The sequence below is a fragment of the Platalea leucorodia genome, assembly GCF_965183815.1.
Source record: "Platalea leucorodia genome assembly, chromosome: 4".
Classification (NCBI taxonomy): Eukaryota; Metazoa; Chordata; class Aves; order Pelecaniformes; family Threskiornithidae; genus Platalea; species Platalea leucorodia.
Window position 1 is genome coordinate 40,889,292 of NC_138826.1, and position 13,313 is coordinate 40,902,604.

Genomic DNA, 13,313 nt, shown 5'->3' on the forward strand with positions numbered 1-13,313 from the left:
GCTGCCTTGGGAAACAACTCAACGGCATGTACAACATCCACACTCTTCCTCTACAGATGCCATCGGGTTTTTGCTACTCTTAATTACACAAGGCCAACGTTAATATGTGCCTTGGTGCAAACATCAGATCCGTGAACCAGGAGGCTGGGGCTGGCCTACTTTCAAGCATATTTATTCATTCGTGTTTACTTTCAATGTATCACACCTCATCTGCAGTGGGAAATCACTGTGTATTCCCTTGAATATCTCCATCCTGCTATATGGAAAGCAGCCAAATGTTTCTCAAGTGTAATAGTATTAGGCCAGCTAAAAAAATAAAAAAAGAAAGATGAATGGAAGGAAAAAACTCTTATCTATAAAATCCCATCAGGATTTTATGGGAAAAGAGGTCAAAAAGCATATTTTCCCTGTGAGCAGTGGAACAGAAACTTAGACCTTTTTTCCTCCCCAAGGAGAAAGAGCTCAGACTTCCCTGGCTTCCTATTATTTAATTTGGAGAAGCTGAGAAGTGATAGCCATGGGAATGGAGTCTGGAAATCAGCCTTGTAAGAGGGATACTTAGCAAAGAAAATGTTGAGTACTGTAGGGTATACTGTTAAAAAAAAAAATGAGCTTTTCAGTTGTTTATCAAGAGACTCAACAACTGTTTTCAACCCCAAAATATTCACTGTGAGCACATGTGTAAAACAGCATGAGATCTATTTTTTCCCCTTCAGGCCACTCTTCCATACTGATACAGTGTCAAGAAGTTTAATTAAATGTCAAGCATTGCAACATTTGTGCTTCAAGGAGGGGAGAGAGGAAGCACTGGCTGGCATTGAATTTCAAGAGCACATCACCACCATCATTCCCATTGTCCGACTTGCCTGCGAAAGGCTGTCAACTTACCTTTCCTTTGCTGATTATAAAGAAAGTGTCCCCTCGAGCACCTTGTCGTATAATATACTCTCCACTTTCATAATGTGTCTGTAAAAAAAGAATAAAATTAAGATGAACAAACAGAATCAGAGGCTGTTATTCAGCAGATAGTTTGGCAGTTTGGCAAGATAATGCTTATGGAAACATAACCCTGGACCAATTTTATCCCAGCCTGACATTGGCCGTGATTTAAAAATTGTCCTGTGTCAAGGAATATAATAATCAAAATGGAACCATTTATGGCTTGCCCATTTCTCTTCTTACTGTGCTAGTGCCAGCTTTTGCCCAGATGAATTATCCTCACAGCCTAAATCCATTTATACTAAGTAAACCAGACAGAGGAATTTTCAACAGAGAATACAGTACATGAACTAAACTGCAATAATACGTCTGTTATAAAAATAGTTCTCTTCCATTTTTTTTTGTTGGTTTTGGTATTTTCTCAGCTTTGCTAGCAAGGGCTTTATTCAAGAAATAATTTTTGCTCTTCTCCTGTTATTATAGTAGTTTAATCAGTCTTTTTTGCCTTGTTTAGTGGAATATTCCTTGCTAAATTTATGTCACAGCTTATCAACACTTGCATCTAAACTTAATAGGATAGCTTCATCCCTTGCATTACCCCATCAAAACCAATATGCATTTATACATCACCAAAAAAATAAAAGCTGGTATGTTCTAGATAAAGACTCTACATTCCTATTTAGCCCCCTCAAACCCTGGCATTTTCTTCAGGGATGCTCTACCCCCTGCAAATTCAACAAACGTCAGTTCAATAGCAAGCAGAGGCAGGGGAATGCTAAGAGCTTCCCACCCAACATCTTTGCCTCCATCTCCTACTGGACAAATTACGGCTGTTTTTTTTTTTAATCAAGCCCCCATAGAGAGTTGCAAGAGTCAGCTCTGCTGTGCCCCAGCACTGATTTGTGACAAAACCTCTCCAAAAATGCCCCTGCGCTCTGGCTCGGGTGTTGTTTGAAGCTACACTAAAGTACAAAGCCCCAGAAAAGGCTGCCAGATCTTTTAATCCCAAAGTATGTATAAACAACAGCAAGGATGGATTTGAGCTAAGACAGAGGAATTAATCAGAATCCTGGAATTTAGATAAACTTGAGATGTTTTCTTTCAAGGGTATTTTATTGACCTGCGTTTATTTAGTTATCTTTACACTCAACCTTTTTGGTCCACTTACAGACTAATAACAGACTCCAACACGAAAATAAATAGTTAAAGGCTCATGTAAATGTATCTGCTACATCTGAGAAAAACAACTCCTTGCTTTGGGAGCACTGAACATATGGGGCTATTAAAGAAAAGCAATTGTCCTAGGAAAAAGAAAAGATATCTAAGTGAACTAGAATATGGAATTAATTAGGTTAGTTCTTTAAAATATAGTTAGGCTGTGGGTACTTACACCATCCTAAAAAAAATTCTGGGTAAATAAAATCAAAATGTCAAAGCAGTATGTAATTATTAATACTCTTCAGACTCTTCAGAAGACTAATAAATTAAAAACTGAAGTTGTCTATCAGAAACACAAATACTGAATATTATCATGTCAGTCTTCAGAAAAGGGACCAGAGAAGGTGGGTCAGGAAGACTGAACTTGCGGGTTGCCCTGATCCTGCATGGGCTCTGACAGATCTAAAAACCGCAGCATTTTTCCTATTTCCATGTGCCAGAGTGGGAAGAGGAAAAAAAGCCTGCAGAAGACCATGGACACAAACTTGTGGAGTTTTACTTCTTATGTGGGGTGTTTCTGGACAGCACATTTTGAGGATGCCTGTTTTTGACCATCTAGGTTGAGACTCCTTGAAAGGGCTCAATTTTATAAGGTGTTGGGTTCAAACCCTCTCAAGTGGAATCTTGTAGGCACCCAAAAATCTAATGATTGAAAATACCGGTCAAAAAAGTTTCCAATTTTAGTACGGGCAACCTATATTCACTAGACATATTAAACTGCTACTGCTTATATGACTTTTGTGCAATTTTCAGCTGATACTGCCTTATAGCTGACTCTGAACTTCTGGCCAAATAACACATTCAACATGAGAAAACCTTCTTCCTAAAAGGCCTTTTCTTGGTCTTACTCACCAGTTACAACTGCACCAACCGCTTAGCACTGAGTCTCACAGTTCTGCCATACCTGATTCCCACCCATGACTCCCCCCAACCTTCCCACCCAGGCTTCCACACATGGAATGGAAGGAGAACAAATTTGAGCTTTGAAGGATCTGAAGATGCCTCTTACTTTAGCATCTCTTGCCTACTGTATATTTTTTTTCTCCTGGGCTCTAATCTCATTCAAAACACTGCAAGTCCTTCTTCCAACATTCAAATCATATTCCTCTAGTCCTTCCTTGAGTGCCCACGTGCAGAGCTTTCATTTCGCTTGACCTCCTCCTCATCAGCACCTCTCTCCATGTCCTTCCTGCAGTCCACATCTTCATCTTTATGTATTTCAGCCCATTTCTTTCACAGCTAATTCCACCTGGCCTTACTGAAATTATTCTTGCTTGAATCAACCTGTCTTTCCCCATCCTCTAACAACGCTCTTCCTCTTAAATCCTCCTTTTCTAACACAAATCAACTCATCCGTGTGCTTCGCCCTTCTAACCGAATTATCTCTGCCCATTTAGACTGAAAACACTGTGCAAAGCAGGCAGAGTGTTTAAGTGCTCACTTAATGACACATGAAAATAAGAATAATTACAAGCTTTTCGCTGGCCACGTATAAGGTAGCAATATGTTCTCAGGTACATATGGTACCATTATACAAAGTTATCTGAAGAAGCACTTTGGCAAATGTTGCACATATTCATGGTATAGCAACAGAAGCTCCATTTCATCTAGAGAAAACCAGTCCAAGAACAATATGAGGAAAATCAACAATTCCTACAGCTTTACAATGGTGTGGTGGCACAGGCAAAGGAATACTATTTGAATTAAAATCACAAAAAAGAAAAGCAGTAAAGCAAGCGGGTTCAATGTATCTTCACTAGCTTTAGACTGACCCCACTGCTTCTTCTGGACTTGCATTTGCAAGATTAAATTCAATGGCTGAGCTCCAGCAAGCTGTTGGAAGCCAGACTCTGTTGAAGAGGATCCTTCTAATGGAGAGAACATCAATTTGTTGGCACCTTTTTAAATTCTAGCTTCAAAGCCCTGTATATACTGGTCAAAGAATTTCCAGAATACCTTTAAAATAGCTAATAAATATTTCTATCCCACCTTTGCAGTTGCAAATGAATAAAAAGATTATGCAACTAGTATAACACCCCAGATTTGGGCATAGAACTTGAATCTTTTTGGTGTTAGACTTTTCTCCCAAGAGAAAGGAACTCTAGACAGAATACTGTATTTTCAGAGGCAATACCAAAGTTCAGTGATGAAAGCTAATTTAATATCTCAGATAGATTTCACTGAAACCTGAGCAACACATAGGTTTTTGAGCATACTTAAGACATAGCTCCTTCAGGCCACAACAAAATTAAAGCAAAACACAAATTAATTCCTAGCTGGAAGAGCTGACCAGACTATATTAAATTTTCTTACATTTCCTTCTCTCCAGCAGAAAACCGAAGCTGAAATCCAGTGTAAAAATGGAAGTGAGAAAACCCGAATAGAAACGCAGGCTGCAGAAATACAGCTGTACAACCTGCCAAGGTCAAGATAACCAGGCAGAAAAGTTAATAGTTACAAAGGTTTTTGTGTGCGGGGGGTGGGGGGGTGGGGGTGTTGGGAAGATTATAAGCTAAGGCATCGAGGTCCCAGTTTGGCATCAAAGTCTGAGAAAGTCAGTGTAAAGAAAACAGTGATGATAAAGCCAAGAAATTACTGTTGGGAACACTCACATACCAGCAAGCCACAAATGCATATTTTATAAGCTTTGGCAAATAGGGATAAAGGCTCAGCTTCCATGAATTATAAATGCTACAAAATTTAGAGCATTTGTCATGCTAACTAGACTGTTGTTTTATAAAGTAACACTGGGCCCTTAAGGTACTTCTCTACAGAGTAAGAGCTGCTTTATCACCTCTTGAATAAACCCCCAGACCCTTAGTACCCCATTTTCCTATATAATAAAAAATTTTCCCAGTATAAACCAGTAAGGGATTGCAACCTTAGCAATGCAGAGATGTCCATGGGGATGCAGAGTTCAAGTCAAGCTTGTGACCCAAATGCTCATGTGTTTATCAGAGGATAGTTAAGTGGTCCAATAAGAGGTTTCTTCCCAAGAAAATAGGTGATAAAATAAAATTAAGTGATAAAACAATTGTCTTCGTTTTTCTGCTTTTTTTGGCACATGCAACACATGTGAAATTAAAGATTGAAGGTTTCCTTAAAAAGAAAGTTTTAATTCTTCCATTAATATTCATGGCTTTGATTTCAGTATCTGTCCTATACATGGTTTAACTCCTATAAGCGTTTAAATACTTGTAAAATAAAGGTTTCAGGTCTTTCCAGTGGAGCTCAACTCTGAACTCAAAGCCACGGCATTATATTTACAGAAAGAATGTATCAGGCAGGAAAAAGAAAACAAAAAAGACAAAGCTCTAATTAGCTGTCTCAGGGAAAGAAGAACAAGTCCTTAATCAAAATGTTTTAATAGGAAACACACTTGAAATATGTACAAGCAAGAGAAAGTCACCTATGTATTGCATCAACTCAAATTTCCCTTAAATTTACTTCATCAACACCAAGGCAAGCCCAACAGGAGAGCAGAAAATAAAAAAATGAAATTAGACCACCAGCCCAATTAGTATTTCAAAGTCCCTAGAGCGTTTCTCAACTGCCATAAGCCAGCACAGCATCAGTGGAGCATTTCCAGCACCTCAGACCAGCCCATCCTCTGACCCCTCAACCTTTATTTCTCTATATCTCCTTTTTTTTCCCTTGCAAATTCTGCATAATGCCAATTTGTTAACCCTCAGATCCTTGCCTCGACAACTGCCAACTTCCAGTCTCCTGTACAGTGTTAAATAAGAGTTTTCAGTATCAGAAGCACCCTTATTTTTAACAATACCTGGGATTTTTTTCAAAAAAACATCTTTTTTGATTAACACAAAATTAAGGAGCTGAACTGAGAGGTGTTGGTTTTTTTTTTAAATCTAATTGGTTTGTTACAAACTAATACAGCATACTAGAAAACCTTTGCAACAAGGAGACCTGTGCAATCACTTGTTTTCCTTTATACTCCTTATTTTCTTACCAAGAACTTAAAGGGATCATTGAGTTCAACTAAGTAACATTGGAAAGGGCTAGATCTCACCTGTGGGAGCTACAGCCCATCTGGGCAACTCTTTCCCTTCATGCTTCTATATCACATAACATCACGTAACATTAGGAATGCGGGAGAGGATGGGTTTAAACAGCATTTTTGATGGATTAGGGGGTCAATACATGGATTTTGAACTGAATGAAACTCAAGAGAAATTTGAAACAATTTCTAGGCTAGACCTGTAAAACTAGCATGAAGGTTTCTGGCTAGGCCATCTTGTTGGCCATCAACAAGCCAAGAGCCATCCCAGTGACACCCGTGACTTGTCTGTTCTCCTGGTGCAGGCCTGTTTTAGGAAGCAGCAATGGGAAGAGACTGTCAGATCTCATTTCTGACCTAACTCCAACCCCAAATCTCCAAAATGAGCTGCTTATGATACGCAGTCTGCTAAAAAGAATAGCTTCCCTGTGTGGCTGGCCAGGTAGATCAGCAGAAAACAAAGTATTTCTCCCAAAGCATGAGAGACCCACACGATCTCTCAGCCACTTTCAAATGTAAAGTAAAATATATCAACTTAGATCACTATGGATTGATAAATACCGCCCCTATAAACCAACACCTTGATTTAAAAGGAATTTGGACAATACAGACAGAACAGCAGACTTGCATTTATCTTCATTTTAGGAAGAGCAAGGACTTCAACATCTGAACTGGAATCAAGTAGTGAACAGTGCCTCTTGCTCCCACCCTTAAGCTCTCCACTGCCATCATCTTCAACTACTTCAGGTTTTAATACTTAGGGTGAAAGCCTAAGCATATCTAGAATATAGCTGAAAGTGGAAAGACATACTAAGTTTACACTACTGGAGTGAAAGAACAGAAATCAGATTTCTTAGAAAATGTTACTCGAGTATAAATGAAAGCTGTTTGGTTGGTCAAAGCTAGATATAGATATAGTGAATATCCACTGTACATCAAACGTACTGAAATCTAGGTATCAAACAGTCAGTCAATAAACTCTGTATTAACTGTTACCATCGCTCTGAACTATCATTTCCCCTTAGAAAAAAGATAAAATTGAAATAAAGTTGTTTAAAAAAACCAAACCCTAAACAAGTCCAGTTTCTATGCAAAACCAGAGCCAGATTTTAATCCAATACGTGTACTACTCTATGTCTAAATGGCCTTCACATGTTCAGGTTAAAGTCAACCTTGGCATACAGAGAAGCTTGAATCTTTCACAAAATATCTTTTCCAAGCTAAATTAACACAAGTCCTGGAAGCTCTTCCTCTTTAAAGTCCTCCTGTGTGGCCCATCAGCACAAGAAGTGCCTCTCTCCAGGAGGTCCCCAGTTTGCTCAGTAATAGCAGCTTCTATAAAAATCTCTTTTTTTCCCCACCTTTCTTTTATTGTCGATTTTACTTAAAGCTAAGAAAAAATCCTAGTGCCAAGGGGAAAAAAAATGTTTACTCAGTGGGTTTGATAGAATAAGACGTTGATAAGCCTCGCTGATATGCTCAATGTACCCCCCAGAAGAACTAGCAGAGGTGCAGAGCATCCCATGATTGAGTCAGATTATGCTCTTAGAGAAGTAAATATCTTGCTTTATGAAAACTTCCATCCCGCGCAGAATGCCAACATGCTGTCCCAGCCTTGAGTGGAGAAACACCCCACGTAATTAAAGCTCTCTTGAGAAGTAATTGGATTTTTATGAGACCAACCTTGCATTGAATATTGACAAAATTAGAAACAGTGAGGCATTACCTGCAACAACAAATAGCACCCAATTTTGACAATAACTGCTTTTTTGAGTCACTGTGCTCCCTGAGACGAAAACCACAAGTCCTCACCAACCAAAACCTCCCACTGATAGAAGACACAAATGAATGGGCTTGTCTGAACACATGTACAAACCAGATCGTGTGCTCTCAGCAATCATCTGATACCATCCCTCTCAGAAAAGTTATTTGTACAATTCATTTCCTCTGCTAGCCATTACACAAGTGTAGCATCACACATTGCATTTGTTTTCTCCTTCTTTGTTTGCAATAGTGACATTGTGGCTAGAACAAGATGCAAGTGTTTGAAATCTGAATTTCTGCACCTCATCCTTCCCAGAGAGGTTTCTATCACAAACCCTCCATTGCGCACAGAAATGACTCACAGCTCATAAACAGACAATATTCCACTAATTGGAGGAAAAATCAGCTTTCTTACTTCCCAGCACTACACCCAAAGAGCCAAAACTTTGTTTGGTGGGAACAGCCAAAGCAGAGCAGCTCAGATGGACATGCCGCCAAGGGTGGCCAGATGCATGCACAACATCTGGGCACTGTGCAGGACCTAACCTGGTGCCACTGTCATCTGTGGCAACCACAAGAGCTTCAGACACCTTACCCTTTCGGGACTCCTCATGTGCCACCACGTTGCGACGAAGTCCTCCTCCACAGCATGTTAGGGGACACCTCACCCACTGTGCAAAGAAGACATGAGCTTTGCAACTGCAGACACTCATGTTTGGGTGAAGGCTTTGGTCCACTGACCTTACTTTGTCAGTTGGCAACTTCAATTGGAGCTTCTGTTCCTGACGACCATCCAAAACTGAGAAGCTTTTAAGCCTGACCAAGTGTTGACACAGGCTTCGTGGAGAAACCTTGATGCTGGAGGCCAACCCAATGGTTAAACTTCAGAAAACCTCATTTTTCCTCCAGCTGGATGCCTTTGACTGCTATGTTTATACTGAGAACATTTGGAAAAAGGTGGAAAATAGACTGTGTGTTTGGAGTGCTACGTAACCCACGTCAGCTGCAGCGCTGAGAGGCCAAAACCCTGCCAAAGGTCACACCAGGGGAGCAGAAACACAAAGGTGGCTTTGAAATGAGGAGCTTCACTCCCTGCAGCCAGGTTTGCACCACATAAACCAGTGAGGGTAACACAGGTTTGATGACAGTGCTCAATGTATAATCCATCTCCCACAAGGTGTATTTTTTTAAAAAAAAAAATACATTTAAGTAAGTTATTTTGCTGGCAGTTTTAAAAAAAAACCATCCACAGAACCACCAGCAAAACTCCAAACAAGCAGCTTTCAAAATACTTTTGTTTCTGTACTTTCTGCCTTAAACATTTTTTCAAGTCTGAAATGACAACAGCAATGCTAACAAAATAGAATTCTGAAAAAAAGTGTGTGTTTGCTGAAAAACGCTTCAAAACCGAGCAGGTTAATATTCGTCTTCTGTATTGAATTCCTTAGGAATCCTAAAACTTTATTTTACTATGATGTGCCTCACTCCCATGAATTATTTAAAAATGCTGCTCCTTGAAATAGCCAAAGGGCAAAGTTATCATATTGTGGTCCTCTCCTTATTTATCCTGTGAATCAAAGCCCAGCGGGTGGGTCTGATTTTTGACATTCAAGACGTCTCCATACACCTCCAAACAGCAGCTTAACTAAAGCTAAGTAAGTGGGAAATCAAAACATGAGAAAGACGCATGTTGATGGGAAGCGAGGGTTAACTCATGACTTTTAATTCAACATCACTATGGAGCACAGGGTTGAGAAAGCAGATGAGGAAGGATAAACCCAACAGATGGGGGATGCTGCTGAGCAGCTCATCCCATGTCCACCTGCCACCGTACATTGGGGGGTGAGGGAGCACAGACTGGTCCGTAGTGGAGATCACAGCAGGAATTAGTATGTTATTAGCACACCTCCACCATCCCAAATGGTTGTAAACTTGAGCTGGAAACCTGTGGATGACCCTACAGCAACCTGGGGTTGCAAATCCCTATTTTCAGATTCAGCTGGCTCTAACTGAGCTGCAATCTTCTGCAGGAAATTTTTCTTTTTCTCACTAATGGATTACAAACTTACTCTTCCTTCTTAAAAAATCAAGCTATTTGAATTCAAACTAGGTATTTCATTATATATATCTTAAAGTCAGAGCTGTTTTGTAATAGTTATAGGAGACTGTTGCCTTGATAAAGCCTTGTGTACCATGCTAATTCACTGTGGCTTCTTAATGGACTGTGACAGCGATGAGAAAACAACATGCTCCTGGGCACATTTTGGACAGTCTGAGTGTTTTCTCCAAGCATGGTGTCTTGTGCAGTTTACAGGTTGCTTCTGATTCCCATACAAGCATCCCCTGAACAACAATAGTCTTAGAGCACTTAAAGGGACTATTTGTGTGTGGATGCTCAAGTCCAGCGTACAGAATAATACAAATCACCCCAAACAGTGGGTTTATCTGTCATGGACTGAGGTTGTCTTCGCATCCTCCTGAGATAGGAGGTGAGGACCTGGTAACAAAACAAGCTACAAATCAAAACAAGGAGCAACCAGTATGCTAAGAAATGCCTTTTCCTTAGACTAAAAAAAAAAACAGTTGGTGGCATACCTCGTAATATCAAGATATAATACGTGCTTCTGAGAACTCCGTCACATTGATTTCTCCAGGTGAAAGGAATATAACAGGATGCATGGGAGCAAAGAGGTATTAAATATTAAATAGAGGTATTCAACAATTATTTCATTGAAGCAAAAGGAAGTACAGCCTACACCACTACACCACTGGGTACAAAATGAAATGAATAAAACAGCAGTCCTACAACAATCTTCTGCTGTTTCTGAAATGTAAAGATGCAATAAATGTTCCTAATTTGAAGTTCTTTGGTTAAATGATTGTTTTCATTTCCTGGTTGTTTCTTTTGGGATTTGGCACTACTGTTCCATGAATCTGAATTTCACTGTGCTGTGAAAGAGAGCCAGCAGGGAGGCAGCGCGCGACACAGGTAGGGATGGAGCTGGGGGTGGTACCCTCCTTCTCTTCCTTTTTCTCAAAACCTCCTCCAATTTCAGTGTCCCACAGACATACAAGACATCCGTGAATTGAGCTGGAACTGGTCCTCTCCCATAGGAGCTGCTGGGTGGTACCCACCAACACTGCTGGGGACAAGGCAAGATAGGCAATGGAAATAAGCTTATAAAAATGGAAGTTGTGGAAGAGAGAAACTCAACATACTCAGCTTAGAGCAAAAGACAATCTCCAAACTGTGATTTTTTCCAACTCTGACCAGAGCTCTGACGACTCCTTAGGTGAAACTGCCAGTCCTGAAACACAGGCTGAATTTTCACCATGAATTCAAGATGTCTGCATTGACCTGTAAATACGACATTACAGTTGTGATCATTCAGGAGCTTCCTGATGGTTGACTTCTCGCATGGAAAGAAGCTGCAGCGCCACATCTCTGGCATTTTGATGACCCAGAGCACACAGCTGATCAGTTTGGTTTCCTTTTACACCATAAAAGTTAAGGTCTTAATACCAGAACATCCAAGCTTAACACAACTCTTCTTATGGTAATAAACAGTGGATAAATAGGACCACTTGTAACTTTTGTGAGATACATACTCAAACAAGATTAGGTTTGACACTAAACAAACATGTCTCATCAAAGATGTCCCCTAAACCAAACAATACTACAGAAAAGGGCATGAAGTAGGGATAAACTTCAGTGGCATCATCTTCTAGTCATGAAAAACATAACATTTTTTTGCTCTGATTTTAACATCTTTCTCCTAGATTCCACTGGACCTCAACCCAGTGCTTATCAAGTGCTATTTTCAGGGATACATAAAAGGCAATACAATGTATAAGGGACCATATTTGGCAAATGTTGGCCCAGGTTCCTGTATTCAAAAGGGAAGACACGTGCATGAGATGGAAGAAGCTTTTGGCCCTTTCCTTTTCCCACTCCTGAGCATCTTCCTCACCACCCAAGACAGTGGGCGGCACTGTTACAGGAGGAAATGCCTTTTCTGTGCTCCCCATGCCTTTTTCAAATGAATAATTTTCTACCAGGGCTTCTTCTCTCTTTTGTACTCCTTGAAAGTCAGCGAAGAGTCCTGTGGTGAAAGAAGGCTCCTCTGTCCCCTCCCATATAATCATAAGGTTTGCTTAACTCTTCCTTTACCGGAACCTTCTGAGCTGACATGACTAAAAACTTCTCAGGCAGGAGGCAAGTCCTGCTGTCACCTTCAAGTTTCTTTCCCAGCCCACTCTCAAAACCAACAATTTTTAGCAAACCTGAGCATGTTCAGGGACGATTGAACGCCCATGGGACTGGCTGTATAGTAGAAGCTGTCCTGTGTAGATGAATATTTGTTGAGCTTCAAAGATTTTTATACAGCCACCTCTAAGACTAAAGGGTGTTGCAAAGTATCAAGTAGATCATAAGACATCCACAGACTGTGAGCCAGGATGATTTGGACTGGATGAGTCCATTAAGGTTTGTAATGAAGATGTGAGATACAGTTTTGATTCCCAAATGCACCATGTGCTTTTAAGGGAGAAAGAGGAGGAAAGAGAATCTTAAAAAAGCATTACTTAATTTAATGCATTATTGCTAAATAAATTTCCTACCTTAATTTGCTCTAAAAGTAGACAACGGCATTAGAAATCACATTTTAACTCTCATTCCATCCCCATTGTTACTGTAATGCAGCCTGACAACTGTTTTTGGAGAGTGATCAGGCTTCCTAAGTTGCAAACAGCCTGGGAGGCGACCACCTCTCAGCTACTTTTTCTCCGCAGTGCTGAGGCAAACATCTGTTTCTCTCTTTCTGCCTGGAAAACAGATCGAGTCGCAAAATGCTGTCACCAGCTGGTGCAGGGGCCACTGCCTTCCTGACCCCCAAGCCCGACACTGTCCCTGCTGCCCCCACAGGTCAATGACAACCTCCTTGAGTGGGAGCACGTAGGGCAGAGGTTCAAGAGATGCCCAAGCTGTTGCCTGCAGCCCAACATCCTCTTATAAAGGAAGCTTACAGGAATATAGCAGAAGCTCAGAAGTACTGATTTTTGGAGGCATAGCCACGGAAAGCGGGTTATCTATCCACATACATACATAGCAAAGATTGATGTGAAAATAAAAGAGGAGAAAGAGGAGACAAAGCAGGTGGCAGTGGATGAAAATGATGACTGGAAGTCCTGATGCTCTTGGAGAAAGACCACATGTAAAGATGCTTGAAGGATGAGAAAGGGCGAAAGGAAGGATGAGGGAATCAGAGAAGGAAGCTCAGCCCTGCCACCACACGTTTATTTGGTATCACGAGAGGCCACCAGAAGAGATCAACTGCAGAAGTGCTGTCAGTGAGCTTAATTTCCTTAAATGCAA

General features: G+C 40.5%; 1 protein-coding gene across 2 annotated transcripts in view; it reads right to left on the bottom strand.

Moving 5' to 3' along the window:
• The window catches only part of PRKG1 (protein kinase cGMP-dependent 1), a gene marked incomplete at its 5' end in the record, with an annotated part of 513,851 nt that overhangs the window by 124,316 nt on the left and 376,222 nt on the right, over positions 1-13,313 (bottom strand). For both annotated transcript variants that reach the window (XM_082311201.1, XM_082311200.1), the window contains one exon: positions 889-966. In XM_082311201.1, coding sequence (XP_082167327.1) covers positions 889-966 — 78 coding nt within the window. The remainder of the gene's footprint in view (positions 1-888; positions 967-13,313) is intronic.